The sequence below is a fragment of the Propithecus coquereli genome, unplaced genomic scaffold (genome assembly GCF_000956105.1).
Source record: "Propithecus coquereli isolate 6110/MARCELLA unplaced genomic scaffold, Pcoq_1.0 Scaffold566, whole genome shotgun sequence".
NCBI lineage: Eukaryota > Metazoa > Chordata > Mammalia > Primates > Indriidae > Propithecus > Propithecus coquereli.
In genome coordinates, this window is record NW_012151574.1 from 458,556 (window position 1) to 475,214 (window position 16,659).

General features: G+C 49.0%; 2 protein-coding genes across 4 annotated transcripts in view; both read right to left on the minus strand.

Annotated features, from left to right (window-relative positions):
* Positions 1-5,648, minus strand: part of PIGT (phosphatidylinositol glycan anchor biosynthesis, class T) — a 13,588-nt gene extending 7,940 nt beyond the window's left edge. Inside the window, exons 1-9 of one of the 2 annotated variants that reach the window (XM_012657925.1) lie at positions 5,329-5,364; positions 5,038-5,215; positions 3,937-4,064; positions 3,555-3,655; positions 3,360-3,446; positions 2,726-2,813; positions 2,531-2,628; positions 2,273-2,438; positions 1,347-1,547 (exon numbers count right to left, since the gene is read on the minus strand). In XM_012657925.1, coding sequence (XP_012513379.1) covers positions 1,347-1,547; positions 2,273-2,438; positions 2,531-2,611 — 448 coding nt within the window. In that variant the 5' untranslated portion in view covers positions 2,612-2,628; positions 2,726-2,813; positions 3,360-3,446; ... (2 more) ...; positions 5,038-5,215; positions 5,329-5,364. The other variant, XM_012657924.1, reaches the window with a different exon arrangement.
* A 6,006-nt stretch (positions 5,649-11,654) lies between these two features.
* Positions 11,655-16,383, minus strand: DBNDD2 (dysbindin (dystrobrevin binding protein 1) domain containing 2). 2 transcript variants are annotated; one of them, XM_012657927.1, is made up of 4 exons: positions 15,991-16,383; positions 14,016-14,290; positions 13,690-13,827; positions 11,655-12,331 (listed from the first exon to the last, which is right to left on the minus strand). In XM_012657927.1, exons 2-4 carry the CDS (start codon positions 14,152-14,154, stop codon positions 12,126-12,128), a joined length of 483 nt encoding a protein of 160 aa, XP_012513381.1. In that variant the 5' UTR covers positions 14,155-14,290; positions 15,991-16,383; the 3' UTR covers positions 11,655-12,125. The 2 variants fall into 2 exon arrangements, with proteins under 2 accessions (XP_012513381.1, XP_012513380.1); XM_012657926.1 differs by having other exon boundaries at positions 14,016-14,162; positions 15,868-16,007.
* Positions 16,384-16,659: the final 276 nt, after the last annotated feature.

Genomic DNA, 16,659 nt, shown 5'->3' on the forward strand with positions numbered 1-16,659 from the left:
ACCTCAAACTCCTGGGCTCAAGTGATCCTCCTGCCTCAGCCTCCCCAGTAGCTGGGACTACAGGTGCGAGCCACCACACCCAGCTAATTTTTTGTTGACTGGCTAATTATTTTTCTATTTTTTTTAGTAGAGACTGGGGTCTCGCTCTTGCGCAGGCTGGTCTCAAACTCCTGATCTCAAGAGATCCTCCCACCTCGGCCTCCCAGAGTGTTAGGATTACAGGCGTGAGCCACCATGCCTGGCTGAGGACCTTGTTTAGATCTCAATTCAAACAAACCAATAATAAAAAATCATTTTTAAGACCATGTAGGATAATGATATGGTTATATTTTTTTAAAGTTTTTTTTCTGTTAGACATATATACTACATTTAAAGGTAAACTGATGTAATGTCTAAGATTTGCTTTAAGATACTCCAGCAGAAAAATAAGCCAGTAAAGAAAAAAGACAAAGCAAAAAAGAGGGGAGAGATGAGGAAGTTGGAGACTGGAAGCTGCAGGATGGGTATGTATATGGGAGTTTAATACACTATTTTATTTCGGTTAGTGTCTGAAATTTTCCAAAGAAAAAGGTAAAAAAACAAAACCAAACAGAAAAACCTACAGAATACACAGGTAAGATGTTTGAAATAGAGATTTTGAAAGTGGTACAAATAATGGTGTTGAAAATAAGTACAACGATTAACCATAGGCTTGAAAATATGGGAAACAACCGAGGTATGCACAGAAGAATTTTAAGCCTGGCTGTTTGGAATGTGACATAATACCTTGCTAATATCTTTTTCTTTATTACTTGTCTCCCCCTACACCAAAGAAAACCAAGTGCTTTTGTGTTATGCTAATAGAAAGTACTCAGTAAATATTAATTTCCCCTTAGAAAAATAATGGAAAATAAAAATAAATTTTAAAAACTGTATGTCTTTACCCCTCCCAAGGAAGCAAAAACTGTCTACCCCAGCTCTGCTAAGCCTAGCTTAGCTTCCAAAACCCAAAATTACCAACCCTTTCTCTACCTTAGAGAGACTATGAGTCATCACAAAACACGAGCATGTGCCTGAGGCTCCAGAAAGGAGAAAGTAAGCGAAAAAGATCAGAAAGCTACTGCCTTCGTACAGGCCTATTAAGAATCACCAGTATTTTGTGTTTAATGATCTTTGCTTTATAAATTACTTCTGAATCTGGCATAGTGAGTCTTCCCATTCCATTTTCCAAACTATTCCTAACTCTTTATGCCTGTGTGTTTTTCAGAGGTACTCAGGCATTATCCTGAAAAATGAGAGTTTGGGGGACCTGGAGAGAGAATGAGCCAGGTGGGCTGGGGGGCCTGGCTGGGGACTCAGCTCCTCACTTGGTTTGTTCTCCTTGCCCTTGGAGGTGATGGTGAGGGTGTGCACATACAGCCGCAGATACCAGGGCACGGAGTCCAGTAGCAGCACGGGGAAGGCCCGGTAGGGGTGGGTGTTGTACAGCAGCGTGCTCAGCTCCCCCTTCTGCAGCCCGTAGCCGCTCACGTAGCGCTGGGCGTGCAGGAAGGGCACCAGAGGGGCCTCTATGTAAAGAAAAGTCAGCAGTTAGCTGCTGCTAAAGGAAAGGGTTTAAAAGCCAACTCCCTGGCCCATGTTCAGCGTCCCAAGCCCTTGAGTAGAGAGGAAAAGTCCTGCCATTCATCAGGACTGGGCAACCTGGGCTCTGGAATCGTCCCTGTCTTTGCCAGCCCACAAATGACAATGATAGTAGGATTACTATTATTTACTAAGTGCTTATGTGCCCAACACTATGCCCTCTCCCAACTCAAACCAGGAGCTCTTAGGACATTCTGCCCTTTCCCTTGGTAACATTGAACATAATCGTAATTAATTAATTGATACCTGCCTCAACTAGCAGACACTACAGTTCTTGAATGCAGCGTCCTCTGTCTTATTCACCACTCTACGCCTAGCACATAGTACCAATTCAAAAATATTTGATGGATGAAGTAAATGCATGAACAAATTCCATTTCTTGCATCAATTACCTCATCCAGAGATATTACTGTCCCTGTTTTTCAGATGTAGACACTAGGCTCAGAGGGGTTAGGAACCTGCCCAAGGTCACAGAGCTTAGAAGAGGTGGAGTCAGAACCAGGAGCACATGACTCCAGAGATCTGGCTCGCAACACAACCCTATGATCGTACAGCAAAGATGTAGGATCGTGAGTCTTCTCCCAAGAGGAGAAATCTCAGCAGCCCGTTGTGACCCTGGCAGCCTGCCCACCAACCCACTCATCACACCCACCATTCTCTGGCGGTTTCTTCCACTTGAGCTGGAGGTTGAGGTTGCGGGAGTTGTTGATCATGGCCCTGTCAAGCAAGTCATAGACGGCATAGGTCCTCCGAGTGCCCAGGATGACATCCTGGTATGTAGTGGTGGGGGGTGGGTTCACCTCCAATGTCTCATTGTCCTGGGGACACAGGGCAGGGCTGAGAAGCAAGCAGAGGGGCAGGCCGGCCTTGGGGAAGAGGGGGGTGCATGTGTGGCTGGAGACCTTGGTACCTGGCTGTAGTTGGTGATGTCCACATAGACTCGGCTCTCTGACGCCAGAGGGCAGGGCTCTGTGAGGGTCCGGGAGAACATTCGGAAGAGGGACCAGTCTGAGGAGCAGAGAGCAGGGGCTGGGGCTAGGCCTGATCCACACAGACAGGGAGGGGTGGGGCAGGTGAGTGGAGATGGGTTGCCAAGGCAGCTTACCTTTCTTGCCCTGCCCCGTGATGAAGGCATCGAATACAACCGAAAGGGTCTGCCTCAGCTCCCAGGAGATGCTGGTACAGCGTGTGTTCTACCACAAAGGCCAGAAGGCAGCAGTGAGGAGCATCACTCTCACCAACCACACAGCCTCAAGGACTCCCACCTGGATGCAATCCTCACCTATCAATCTTCACACCCATCGATTTGTTACCACTTACTACTGAGCACTTGACCCCGTGCCATGCTCCGTGTCAACCACTTTTTGTACATCAGTTTGATAAATCATCACGACAGCCTTAGGAGCTGACTCTCTATTATTATTCTCATGTGACAGATGAGGAAACCAGGCTCAGAGAAATAAAATGATTCACTCAAGGTCATGCCAGCTAGCAACTGACTGAGCTAGCAGTTGCACCCGCACAGCTATTGTTCTTAACCCCTCTGCTCCATGACAAAGATTTACTGAGTACTGGCCAGGCAGCCACTCAGATTCCTTGGTGTTTGGCCAATGCCTTGAATCATCATCATCTACCACTTACTACTCACTCAGCCCGAGCCAGACACTGGGCTACGAGCTTTACCTGCACCTTCTCTCTGAGCCGCCAGATTGCACCTACCTCTACTCCCTGTGACTTACTCTGCAAACAGGGCGGATATGCACTGCCTGTGAATGGTAGCTGGTGTGGAACAAGCGATCCGCCTTCAGCAGCACAGAGAGGCCTGCCTGGAGGAGGTGGGGAGAGATGACAGGTCGGCACCCTGCGTAAAGCACCTGGCATGGGGCACGGGGTCTCTGTAAATGCATCCTGGCTGCCAGGCTGCGTGGCCTCACCTTGGAACTACAGGGCAAGAGCTTCTTCCACGGGGTGAGGTTCTCGGTGCAGACAACCTCCCTCGGCAGCACAGCATAGCGCAGGAAGTAGTGATCAGTGTCTGAGGGAGACAGAGGTCTGCCTGTGGTGGGCCTTGGGGCCCCACCCTTCAGGACACACACTCCAGAGACAGGGGACAACCTGCACCACTCCCTAGCACCACTGCCCAGACACTCCAAGGTGGGGGTGGGGCTCCCTCCTCCCCGTGGGAGAAGGCAATGCAGAGAAAGCACAGTCTTGGGAAGCCTTTTTTTGAGGCCTGCACACCCAGGGGATTTAGGATCTAGCCCAGGCCGAGGAGGAAGGAAACTGAGGGGAAAAGGAGACAAGGGGCTATCTCACCATTGGCCAGCCCCAGGGGTTTGAAGGAGGCAGTGGGAGTGACCGTGTTGGTGGAATCGATGAAGTTGAGAGAGGCACAGAAGATCCCTGAGAGGACATTACTGAGCTCCTTCCAAGATTTATCCACACTGGATGGAGACAAAAACCACTCACTGTCCTGAGACCGCCTCCGTTTCCTCCCTCAAAGCCCACAGCTGACCGCCAAACCCAGGAGGCTGTATTCTTAACCTTAGACAGGGCAGCTGATGGCTGGAACATCACTGCTCCCATTCACCCCATTTCCTGGGTCTCACCTATGCAGCCCCTTCTTCCTCACTCTCCTCCAGACATCCCTGCGTCCCCATGAGTCTTCTTGGCTCAGGTGATTCTTCCTGCCTGGCAAAGCTCTGCTCATTCCTCTCTTCCCACCTTCAAGGTCCAGCTCCAGTCCCTGCCTGCTCTTCTGGGAAGCCTTTCCTGCCCTCCTTGTGCACAGCCTCCTCTGTGCTGCTGTGGTTCTGACCATCCAAGCCACTCATTAGGTCTGTCCTGGGAGATTGCTAGGTGGCGGCAGCATCTTGTCCTAAGCACCTTTTCCCCCTAACTAGGCAACTTAAGGACAAGGACTAGTCTGAGTCATTTATGTACTTCTCACAACACTATGGAAAGTGCCCCATACCCTGGAGCTGGGATGAGCTCACTGATCTTCCCTGAGTTGCTCAGCTGGGCAAAGCAACACACACTGCCCCATGAATACCCTGGATGTGAACCTAAATCCTGGTTCTACGGTGGGAAGTCTTATAACCAAAAAAAGCTCACTGAAAGAGGGAAAAACAACTATTCTAGGACTTCACAAAAAATATCAAATTAAATTAGATGTTCATGTCTCAGAGAAATATCAAATAGATTTGCTCTCTATATTAATAACAGGAAGCATAAAACTTAATAAGCACTAGAACTGAATGCCACTCAGTGGTAATATCATTTTTCTTACAATGCTCTACCCCCTGTGGAATCGCTGCCTACTGAAACTGCTGCCCACAAGGGCAGTGGCAAGTTGACTACACCTTCCCCTGCCACACTCCCTCCATAGTTGGAACAAGACCCAAGATGGGCACTCACTCAGTGACAGTGTTTTGGAACCAGACCCAGAGCTCTGCACCTGATGGGGCCTGCAGGAAGGGAGGCCCCCAGTAACGGGTCCTCCAAAAGCCTTGTGTGAATGACAGGTGCAGCTCCCGTAGAGAATACTTGGAGATCAATTGGCCCAGAGCTTTGGGGAAGAGCCTGTAATGAGACACTGGAGAAGAGGGAGCAGGTGAGTGATGATCCACACCTCACTGGGACCCATTCCCAGGGTCCAGAACTCCACCCGGGGATCAGGCCCCGCCCCAAGGCTTGCCTCCACCCTACCCTCAGCAGGTGCCACAGAAATCTTTCTCCCGTGAGATCTCCCCCTCTGACCTCCTTTGCGCTGCAGCTCCGAATCCCAGCGTGTGCGGAACTGGAATGTAGCGGCTACGTCCCCCGAAGGCAGCGGGGTGATGACAAGCTCTTCTCGCAGGCTGTCGCGTGGGGGTTCTGCAAGGGCCGGGCCGCCAGGGCCCAGGAGCAGCAGCACCACCAGAGCGAGCGGCATGGCCGCCGCCATGCCTGCGGCTGCTTCCGCGCCCCCAGCGGCGCCCGCCCCCATGAGAGGCCGGCATCCAATAGGAAGGGCGTATGAGAAATGACTTCCGATAACGTCCCGGAAACCGGGGTGCGGTTATCAGAGCCACTGTCTGCTCTGGCCGTGTATATTCCACAGGGCTGGTGGGTCTAAGTGGGCACTGAGAGGACACCAAAGGGAGTGGGCGTGTGGCAGGTCGAGGGGCTGCCTTGAGGACTCACCCAGTTCAAGGCGATTCCACCCACCAGAAAGTGCTTAATAATACGGAGCGCGGCCACTGCCATTTACCCATTTGATAGTTGAGGAAACAGAGACTGAGGTCAGTTACTTTTGCGAAGTCACACAGCGGGGCTCATGCCTCCCTTAGCTTCTGGTGTCTCCATATGCTTGGTCCTTAGCCTATCCAGTTCCTCTTAGTGGCAGGGCTTTCCTGCAAAACCTTCAAACAACTGGCCCATTTATCATGAAAATTTTCAAACATACATTAAAATTGAAAAAATGATCACCTGTTTCCCAGTCACCTAGATTCTACCATTAACATTTTACTATACTTGAGCTTTATCACATACTGCCTATACAACCATCAATCCATCTTATGTGTTGATGCACTTCAAAGTAAATTGCAGATGTAGTTTGTACACTTCTAAATAGTTCAGCATGTATATCGTTAGAGTTCGATGTTTGTTTACCTTTTATGTAAAATTCACATACAGTGAAATGCACAAATCTGAAATGCACATTCGCTATGTCTTGACAAATGCACACAACCCATGTGACCCAAACTCCTCTCACAATACCAATACATAACATTCCTAAAGCCCCAGAAAGTTGGCTAATAACTCTGCCCAGTCAATCCCTGCTCCCACACCACCTTCCAGAGGCAGCCACTCTTCTTTCTTTCGCAATAGATTAATCTGTTTTTAGAAATAAATATAAATGAAATCATTACATGCATATTTTTTGTGTAAAGCTTCTTCACAGGAAGAATGTTTTTGAGAATCATCCACATTCTTGCATGTATTGGCAATTTTTTCTTTTTATTACTGTGTAGTGTTGTATGAATATACCCTAGTTTATCCATTCTCCTGTTGATCTTTAAAGTGTTTGGTTATTATGAACAAGGCTGCTGTCTGCACAAATTACTTTTAAGACATACTTACTGTATCCCTTGGGCAAATATTTAGGAGTAGAACTGCTGGGTCAAAGAATAGGTGTATGTTTAATTTTGTAAGAAACTGTCACACATTTCTCCAAAATGTATCATTTTGTGCTTCCACCAACAATGTGTGAGAATTCCGTTGCTCCATATCCTGGTCAACATTCGGTGTTTTTAATTTTTTTGGACTTTTTAGTTTTAACGCTTGGGTGTGTATGTAGTGGTGTCTCATGGTTTTAATTTGCTTTTCCCTGGTAACTAACAATATTAAGCATCTGTTCATGTGCTCATTGGCCATTCATACATTTTTTGTGAAAAGTCTGTTAAAATCTTTTGTGCCCCCCCCTTTTTAACTGGCTTGTTTGCCCTTTTATGATTAAGTTGTAGGAGTTCCAATGTTAAATTTATGCTCTGGTTTTTCCACCTGCCCTATGGGCAACACATTCACGAAGGATTTCATGAACAGTCTCTTGGTAAAATAACCATACTTCTATGAAGAGCCAAATTTGGTGTCAGGCAGGTCTGCCGAGATAATACTCCAACCAACCAGAAGGGAAATGTCAAAAAGATGTCTTTATTTCATTTTTCTCACTCTACCTAAATACAGTGTTCCTGCCTCATTAGACATGGAATAGTAGGAAGGCCATGAGCTTAGAAGTCAGAAGGACATGGGTTCAAATCCCTGTGCCAGCATTTAAGCCATATGAACTTGAGCAATCCAAGTGCCACTTTTCCTCATCTGTAAAATGGAGAAACCTATTTTCAGGGTTGTTGTTAAGACTAGAAATTATGTACATGTAGGATCTGGAATGTAGTAAGTGCTAAATAATAACATTTACTCAAACAACCCCATCATGTTGTACTATTATGTCCAGTTTACAGAGGAGGAAACTGAAGTACAGGAACTGAGATAATTTCCTAAGATCACAGTACACTATTGACCTCAAAATAATTTTTTAAAAGGTAGAGCTTCCATCATTATGATTATGATTTTGTACTTCTATGCTTTGCTTTTCAATTGCTTGTCCATCAGTTAAGACCCAGCCACCTTCAGTGAAGACTTCCTTTCTCCCTCTTTAGGAAGCTACAGTCCTTTGTGTACTTCTACTCCAGCTCTCATCACATTATACTTCCATTACCTGTGGCTATGTCCGCTCCTGGAAGAGCTCTTGGTCACCTTAGTATTTCTGTTGCCTAAGCAAGGTGGCTAGCGCGTAAGTAGGTGCTCAGTAGTGTTTGAATGTATGAACAAACAAACATCATAGCACAGTTCTATATTGTCCCCATGCTGCCAGGCTGTTCAGTGTCAAGTTCTGTACATTCCTGGGGATGCTACAGTGTGAGCCTTCCAGGAACTCTTCTCCTGAGCTGTGGTCCTTCCTATTTCTTCCACAGCATACGGTTCTACCAGGATGGATTTATCTTCTCCCCTCCTCGCCAGAGTCGTCAGGATGTCCACCCTATGACAAGTCCGTGCAATAGCCAGAAGCCACACTGTGGCCTGTAGACGGAAAGCTGGGCTCCTTGACTCAGACTTGGCTCCAAATCATCCTCTCATCTCCAAGGGGATTGTGTGGCCTCAAAAAACAGACAGCTAGACTCTGGGCCGGCATAAACCATGGTTTAATTTTAATGTGACACTGTAATCAAATGGTGAATCCTGAAGATACTCAGATTATCTTTTATACAAAGTGACCATACTGGATATACTGTTTTGTAATCTACTTTTTTTCTCAATAATTATCATATCTTTCCATGAAAAAAAGGTATGTGGTAGATAGATGATACAATATTGGAATTGTTTGATAATTTTTGAAGCTGTATGATGGGCACAAGGGATATTTTTCTTTCTATATTTGTTTTATGTTTGAAACCCTCATAGTAAAAAGCTTTTTACAAACAAAAAACACCAAAAAATTGTCAGCTGGAGATGGTGGCTCTGAAGGCCAGCCAAGCCCCTGTGGTTTGGCAGGAGAAAAGGTCATTGTCCCAACCAGGAAGTGGTCCCGGGGTCTCAGCTGATCCTAGACTTTTCCAGGCAGGGCTGGGGCTCATAGCAGCCAAACTGAAGGCTTCCCATAGGCTCACAAACAATTCTACTTCTTGAGAAGGCTGTAAATCCCTCTCCCCAGGCAGGCTCCCCACAATCTTAGCATTGTGTGCCTGGGGTACTAAGAGATTTATTGACATGTTGACACCAAGCCAGTCTAGTTTCCCATCATTCACTCTGGAAGGAAGTGGGGAGATTTCGGGAGTTCAGAAGCGCTGCATAGCAAAGCTGTTGGGGTCGTGGGCCACTGCCTAAGAGGAGACTCAGCCATGGTCAGACAGGAGGTGGAGCCTTGCTACTCTAAAGGAATGGGAGAAGGCACAAGAGGACAGAGATCATGTCTTCTGTGTGCAGCAAAGTCATAAGCAACCCAGAAAACCCCCAAAGGTTAACATAAGATTGGGCCCTGGCCCAGCTTAGTGGATGACTTCAACTTGGACGCAGGGCTTTTGGACAAAAGGTATTCACTCCACAAGCTTCCTGGAGACAGGGAAAGACTAATGGATACTCCTACTTCCCTGGAGCTCCCAAAGTTTCTCACTAGCCTTAGGAAAAGCACTTAGGAACAGTTTAGGACTTAGGCTTAAGGTCACTGATCCCATGGGTGGTATATGATGTGTGAAGGGAGGTAGAATGATTTTTTTTTTAAATGTGAGAAATGAGTAGATGTTCCTTTCATTCAACATTCTCTCCCGTGGCAAGCTCATTTACATCCACGGCTTCACTTACCACCTATAATCTATACATTGATAATTCATTTCTTTTTCCAGTCCAATCCTCTCATCTAAATTCCACACTCATAGGTCCAAGTGCCTACTCAACATGTCCTCTTGGATGTCTCAAAGGCACTTCAGACTCAACATGTACGTACAAGAACAGTGTCTCTGTAAGAAAAATAAATAAATAAATAAACCAAAACCAAATTTATGTCTTCCTTCCCAAACCTGGTTCTCTCGAAAACTCCCCATCTGGGTGAAGAGCCCTCCAAATCACCCTGCTGCAAGAGGCAGAAGCAACGGGGCAGCACCCTCGATTCCTTCCTCTAACACTCACCCATTAAATCTTTTGGAACTTGCCTCCTAAATCCCTCTTCATTCCTTCCACGGTTCTCCATCCCTCTACCTCCACCCTCATCCATTATTTCTTATCTAGATGGCTGCAATCAACCTCTGTTTTCCATGAATTGCTCTGGTCCCTTCAATCAGGACTCCACGAGAAGCCCTTCCAGTCATTCTTCCCCTAGTTTACTCCCACTCGTCACTAGGATCTTAGCTCAGATGCCACTTCCTCCAGGGAAACACCCCCGTGACCCCTCCAAATAGACTAATTCCTTCTTGGCACTAGTCATAATTGCAATTTTACATCTGGGCTCCCACTAGACTGTACATTCCATGAGAAGAGGGACTGTTCTTTGCTGCTACTACATCTACAAGGCCATGCTCAGAGTCTTGCACATGTTAAATACCTACATTTAACATTTATTCAATGAATAATGTCATTTATCAGTTTATACTCTGCCTTGACTCAATTAAGCCAATCACCACTACTGTCTTGTAGGCCACCATTATCTCTTGCATGGATTACTGTGTTATTTATCTGTCTTGAGCTGATCCTCTTCCAGCATATTCTCTACACAGCAGCCATAATTAGCTTTTTAACAAGCAAATCCAACCACTTGTAATCCTTCATTACTCCCAATAAATTCAAACTCTTTAACGTGGCCTCTAACACGTAAACTGGTAATTACCTACCCAATGACTACTGTTCTCTTGTTCCTTAATATTACAAAACCTTGAATCTAACAAGACAGCAATGTGCCCTTCTAAATGACTATCCCAGTCGCCCCAGTCGCGAGGGTGCTTCTGAGAGGTCTGACAGGTATTCAGAAATCAGATGCATTGATAATTCAGTGACTTGAAAAGGTTCTGGTCTTTCCAAAGGCCAGAATTTCCTTTCTTCTAAATAATGCTGTCTCCCTATGTCTATAAAAGGTCTACAAATGAAACATTTCCAATGCTACCAAGTTCTGGCCAATGAGATGAAAGTGGATGCTATTAATTAGAACTTCCAAAAATGCTTCTGAAAGTGGGGACATCTGGCTGTGCCCTCTTTGCCCATCCCCCACTTGCTTTCTGCCAGTTTCAAGGTCATGATGGCTGAGGATCTGACAACCACCATAGACATGAAGTATCAAAAAGAACACAAGCCATGTGCAAAACGAGCCACAAAGGAGCCCGGTGCTCAGTAACTATGGAGCTTGCATATAGCCTGTACTTTGGGTTTCTTTTATATGAGGAAATAAATTTACATCTTAAGTCATGATCTTTTACTAGCAGTCAAACTGAAATCTGATCCAGGCTTCAAAGCATTTTCACAACCTGAGCTTTGTCAGTCTTACCCCTGCATCTCCTCCTCAAATCCAACAATTCAACCAAACAGTGTTTTTCAGTTCCTCGAGACTACATTCTCTCCATTTAAGGTCTCCACAAGCTGCTCCTTCTGTCTGGATTATGGCTCCCCGCCGGGCTAACTCCTAATCATCCTTCAGCTTGAAAATCAGCTTTCCAATGACCAAACAAGCTGGGTTAAGATGCCCCTATTTTCCAATACAGAAGTAGTTAGTTCCTCCTCACACTACTTACACTGTGAATGGTGGTATTTACTTGATTTTCTCCTCCAAGACAGTAGACTCCACGAAGGCAGGAGTCTGTATCAGCCTGTCTTGTTTAAAACTGCATTCCAAATGCCTAGCACAGATGTTCAGGAAATATTTCTGCAATAATGGAGTGAATGAATGAGTGATGAGGACATGGTGTTGGTTAGAGAGCTAAAGGCTCTGCGATGTGAAAAATGAAATGGAATGGTTGGTATATTATTATTTGTTTATTATTTATTCCGTGCTCTGTTCCAAAAAGGTTGTAAAGGAGGCAGGATGGCTGGAGTACCACCTCACTCGACGTGTGAAGGAGTTCACGTCCACCTAGAGACACTGGTTTAGGAGACTCTATTAGAAGACTACAGGATAGTTCAGGGGAGGGAGGAGTGCTAAGAAAAGCAGTGGCATCTTGTCCTACCTCATCTCCCATCGCCTTACTTGCAAGCCCTACCTCAGGAGTAAGCCAAAAACTAGCGCAAGGGTTGCAGCAGGAAAAGGTTAGCAGTAAAGCAGGAAAGGGTTAATTCTCAGAGAGAGACACAATCCGGCCATCCTTCCCTCCCCTCTGGTGCCTACTGTAAGTAAAGAGTCTGGTCTGCTCCTGAAGAAGAAAATTCTTCTCCTTCAGCCTCATGTGGAGATTAGCCCGCTTGGTCAGTCTGTAGGGAGGGGCCCACTGCTAGCTGCAAGCCCCAGGCTCTGCCTCTGCATCACCCCCATCCTCCTCCTCATCCGACTGTGCCAAGGGCGTGTCTGCTCCACCATCACTCGGATTTGGGCTGTGCAGGTTGGTAGAGGAGTCAGAAGATGAGGAAGAGGTCCTGGATGTGGTCCTGTCTGACATGGGCACTGGCAGGCTCAGCTCCTCTGGATGGTCGTCCACCCCTGCCCAGAGAAAAGAGCTGATCAGGGCCAAAAGAGCACTTCAGAGGACTCTTAGAGATTACCCAGCCAGGAGAAACTGAAGCCCAGAGAGGGGCAGGGACTTGTTCAAAGGCGTTTTGCCAGCCCAGCAAAGAGCCAGGATTAAGACCTCCACCTCCTGACTCCCAGCTCCTTCCATGGCACTACACTGTGTCTGTGTCAGGTCAATCGATGCAAGAGTTCAAGTTCTACCTACATCACTTCTTGCTGCTTTGTAGCTTTGAGCAAGTCATTTTCCCTTTCAAGGACTCTGCTCCTCCTCTGTAAAAAAAAAAAAAGGGGGGGGAGTACCTACATTCCCAAAGGGTTTTGAGGACAAAAATCTAAGAATGCTTAGAAAATGTCTGACATAGTAGGCTATCAATAAAGAGTTGCAGTTTTAAATAAGAGAATATCTTACAAGTTAAGTATACGGGTGTTGGAGTCAGACAGACATGATTTGAATCCCAGCGTTTCAATTTTCTGGCTATGTGATTTAAATTCTCTGAGCCTGGCTGTGTGCGGTGGCTCACGCCTGTAATCCTAGCACTCTGGGAGGCCAAGGCGGGAGGATTGCCTGAGCTCGGGAGTTCGAGACCAACCTGAGCAAGAGTGAGACCCCGTCTCTACTATAAATAGAAAGAAATTAGCCAAACAACTAAAAATAGAAAAAATTAGCTGGGCACGGTGGTGCGTGCCTATAGTCCCAGCTACCCAGGAGGCTGAAGCAGGAGGATCGCTTGAGCCCAGGAGTTTGAGGTTGCTGTGAGCTAGGCTGACTCCACGGCACTCTAGCCCAGACAACAGAGTGAGACTCTGTCTCAAAAAAAAAAAAAACAGAAAAAAAAATAAATTCTCTGAGCCTAATTTCCTTCTATATAAAATGGGGATAATATCGCTTGCCCTGAGAGGACATTGTAAGGATTGAGATAATATGTGTAAAGTACTTTAGCACAACATAAGGAACGTAGTAAAGTGATCAATAAGTATTAATATCATTATGATGAATAAAACTACTTAAATTGTAAATTTAAAATATAAAAATTATATTTTTGTATTACTTTAATTATAGTAAGCAAATATATTAATTTCACAAATGTAAAATTTAAAAGGCTAAGGATTAACCATTGCTAGAACTTTGAATTGGGGATCTGTAACCCAGTTTCCCCTCAGGGTCAACTTCCCTAAAATCAGAGCAGGCAGCTGTTTTGTTGGTAGAAACACCCACTTCCAGCCCCTACGTGTATACTTCCCCAGCCCAGCCTTGCAGCCTCATTTCAGAGCCCGAGCATCCGGCTGTGGCTGACTAATGCCCAAGTCCCCAAAGCAGAGGGGCATACCAGACGTCTGGGGAGTTGGTGGAGGATCTTCACAAGGCAAGAACACGTCTGCTCCATCCTGATCCCCAAGGTCAATAAGTTCTACTTGCTCTAGCGTGTCCACGTTCACTTCCATAGACGAGATACTACCTATGGGGGCTACAGATCAAGAAGGGGGCAAGTCAGGAGGACCCAGGCTGGAGCCAACAGAATGGTGACAGTTACCTGTCAGGTCCCAAATGAGGAGTTTAGAAGGCCAAGAAAATAAGAGGGGAGGGGGTCCCCAAGATTCAAGATCCACAAGACATCCTTCCTACCCTACCCTAGTCCCTCGCCTCAGGACTTACGTCTCTGTGACTCGAGATGCAGGTGGGACAGAGGGAAGACAAACTCTGTCTCTGGCTGCAAAATGTCCTCGAAGAATTTCTGCCGCTCCCGAAGGCGGAGCTGCTGGCGCTCCAGGGCTGCCCGAGGATTTGGGTCCATATCAGCTCCTGGAGGGTAAAGAAGGAAGACAAGTACAGCTGTGAAGTCGAGAGAGAAGGTACTGGGGGTCTGGGCATAGGGAGCCCCACTGCAGCCAGCATCCCAGCAGTGGGACCTCTGGTTCCAGCCTGGACACCTCTGGCCTTGGCTACCTCTTTCCCCTTCCCTGAAACCAAGTTCATCCCACAAACTTCAAGTCTCATGCAGAGGCAGGGCTTGCCCTAGCTTCACAAAGGGGATGTCAGTTCCAGGCACTGCAAAAGAGGTCCTCTGTATTCAGGAAACACAGCCTATGGCCAACTTTCAGTGTCGTACCCTTCTAAGAGCGGTTGGAGGGATGGGGCTGGTTCAGCCCAAATGAGGGAGGTACTTTCTCAACTTAATGGACCCAGCTCCCTTCAGAAGGCCAGGGAGGATGATAGGATAGAGATTTTGGAGTGGAGGGTCCTCTTCCTCTAGTGCTGCAACTCTGGTTCCTCCTCATCCTTCAAAACTCAGACAAAAGCTAAAGCAACCCCTCCTCCCTGTCTTTCTCTCTCTGCAAACACCCCCCCCCCATCCCCTTCAACCCCTTGCTCTGAAGTCACAGGCCTAACTTCCAGACTGGGCTCTGCCCCTAAGGAAATCATCTTTCTAGCCTTAGTCCCCCCATCTGAAAATGGCATAATCATCCTACCTACCTCAAACACAAGACGCTGCTTGGGAAGGTGAGCTATTTAGGAGATGACCATCTTTTCCCCGAACTCTCTGAGCTCTTTGTTTCACATCTCACTGTCTTATCTCCCCATTAGTCAGTGAGGAACAATTGGAAGGGCGGGTCCTGGGTCCAATTCAGACCAGATCTCCTGACCTCCAGTGCTGAGAGCTTTCCAGAACACCAGAGCTCTGGGCCACGCCAGGCCCTCTGCTTTCATTCCTATTCGCTCCATCTCCTTCCTGGCATTCTGCTCGGAGCCCATCGCCAGAGGCAGGGGAGTTTCTAGCTTGAGGATCTGGTCGTCATCCTTTGCACACTGCCTTCCCCACCTCATCCGGACTCAGCGCATCCCAGACCCTGGCCAGCCCCAGATGGGGCAGCTGAGCGGGACCCAAACCCGAGTGGGCCAGGCAGGGCCACGAAGTGTGGGGAGACCGTGTGGCCGCGGGCTGGACGTGGAGGAGGGAGGCACTGACGCTGATTCCTGGGAAAGGCTCTCAGAGCTGCCGCCCAGGTCACAACGCTAAAAATACCCAGGGACCTTGGGGCAGTCTGCTCTAGCAGGGGGGTGGGGAAGGGAGATACAGAGGGTGGGGGGAGCCGACGCGGACTAGGGGCTCCGGGACGCCCCCTTTCTTTTCCCCTCCCCCTAGTCCCACCGGTCTACGGAGATTGAAGGGGCTGCCCTCCGGGGGGCCGCGGAGCCGAGCTGGAGCAAGGAAGGGAGTTGTTTACAAGGTTATGGGGTGCTGGGGAGGGGGGCGAAGAGATCTGGGGGCAGGAGGCTGCGAGGGGCCCGGGCAAGAGCCGGTGAAATGGAGAACTCCCTCTCGGTCTCAGCCCCACCCGCACTGGAGCAAGCGAGAGGGAAAGAATTCCCTAAAAAGGGACACGCCGCGTCGGCGGGGGAAGGGAGGAGCGCGGAGAAGGGCGCTCCCCCAGGCCGTTCCCCTCGTGCTCCTGTCCCCTCCGCTGTCCCCCGCGGCACCTGCGCCCACCGTCGCCAGAGCCCCTACCTGCAGCGCCTGGCGCCCCCGCTGACTCAGACTGTCCGCTAAGGCGAGGCGGCGGCGGGGGCGTGGGAGCGAGCCGCGCCGGCCGGGGTGGGGCTGCGCCTCCGGGTCTCCCCCGGGACCGACGGGCCTTGGGAGCCGGGAACGAGGAAGAGGCGGGAGGCGGAAGTGGGGGAGGGGCGGCGGCGGGCACACTCGCCCGCCTCTCGCCCAGCGGCCAAAGGCAGCCCCTGGGAGCGCGACTAGTCGTACTTCCAGGGCGGTCGAAAAGTTCCCCGCACGCATCCTTCCTCCCTCGGAGCGGCCCGACTCCTCGGCACACCACCCTCGCCGCCGACGCCCGTGCGCTGGTCTCCGCACGCTCAGATGCACTTGCTGCGCCCCCGCCCTGCGCAGCCCCGCGGCGGGCACCCGCGCCGGCTCTCCGCCCACGCACACTTGCTGCGCTCAGGGTCTTAGCAGCGCCCACGCGGCGGCTCCGCACCCGCACCCGGACTCCCGGCACCTCGGCCACACTCGCCACGCGTACGCGCGCATACTGCTGGAGAAGGCGCACGCCGGGAACCCGCCGGAGCGTGGCAGGGCACTGACCCGGAGCCGCCCAGCAGGGCAGGTGCACTGCGGTGGAGGACCCCCTGAGCCCGGGACTCACCCGGCTGCCCCTGATTCCTGGCTCCGGGTCTAGGCAGAGCCGCCGCCCACTTTACCAGCGCACTGGGCGGGGTGGGCGCCGAGACCGGGCGGGTCAGGGCCCAAGGGGTGGGCCGCTGCGCCTCGCCCCCAGACGCTGGCAAG

Bases quoted from the DNA above. Each gene is read 5' to 3' on its own strand.
- DBNDD2 (XM_012657927.1), bottom strand. From the start codon at position 14,154: ATGGACCCAAATCCTCGGGCAGCCCTGGAGCGCCAGCAGCTCCGCCTT. The intron at 13,828-14,015 runs GTAAGTCCTGAG...CTTGATCTGTAG, and splicing joins GCATCTCGAGTCACAGAGAC to CCCCCATAGGTAGTATCTCG. The intron at 12,332-13,689 runs GTATGCCCCTCT...TTCTCTGGGCAG, and splicing joins ACCAACTCCCCAGACGTCTG to GGGTGGACGACCATCCAGAG.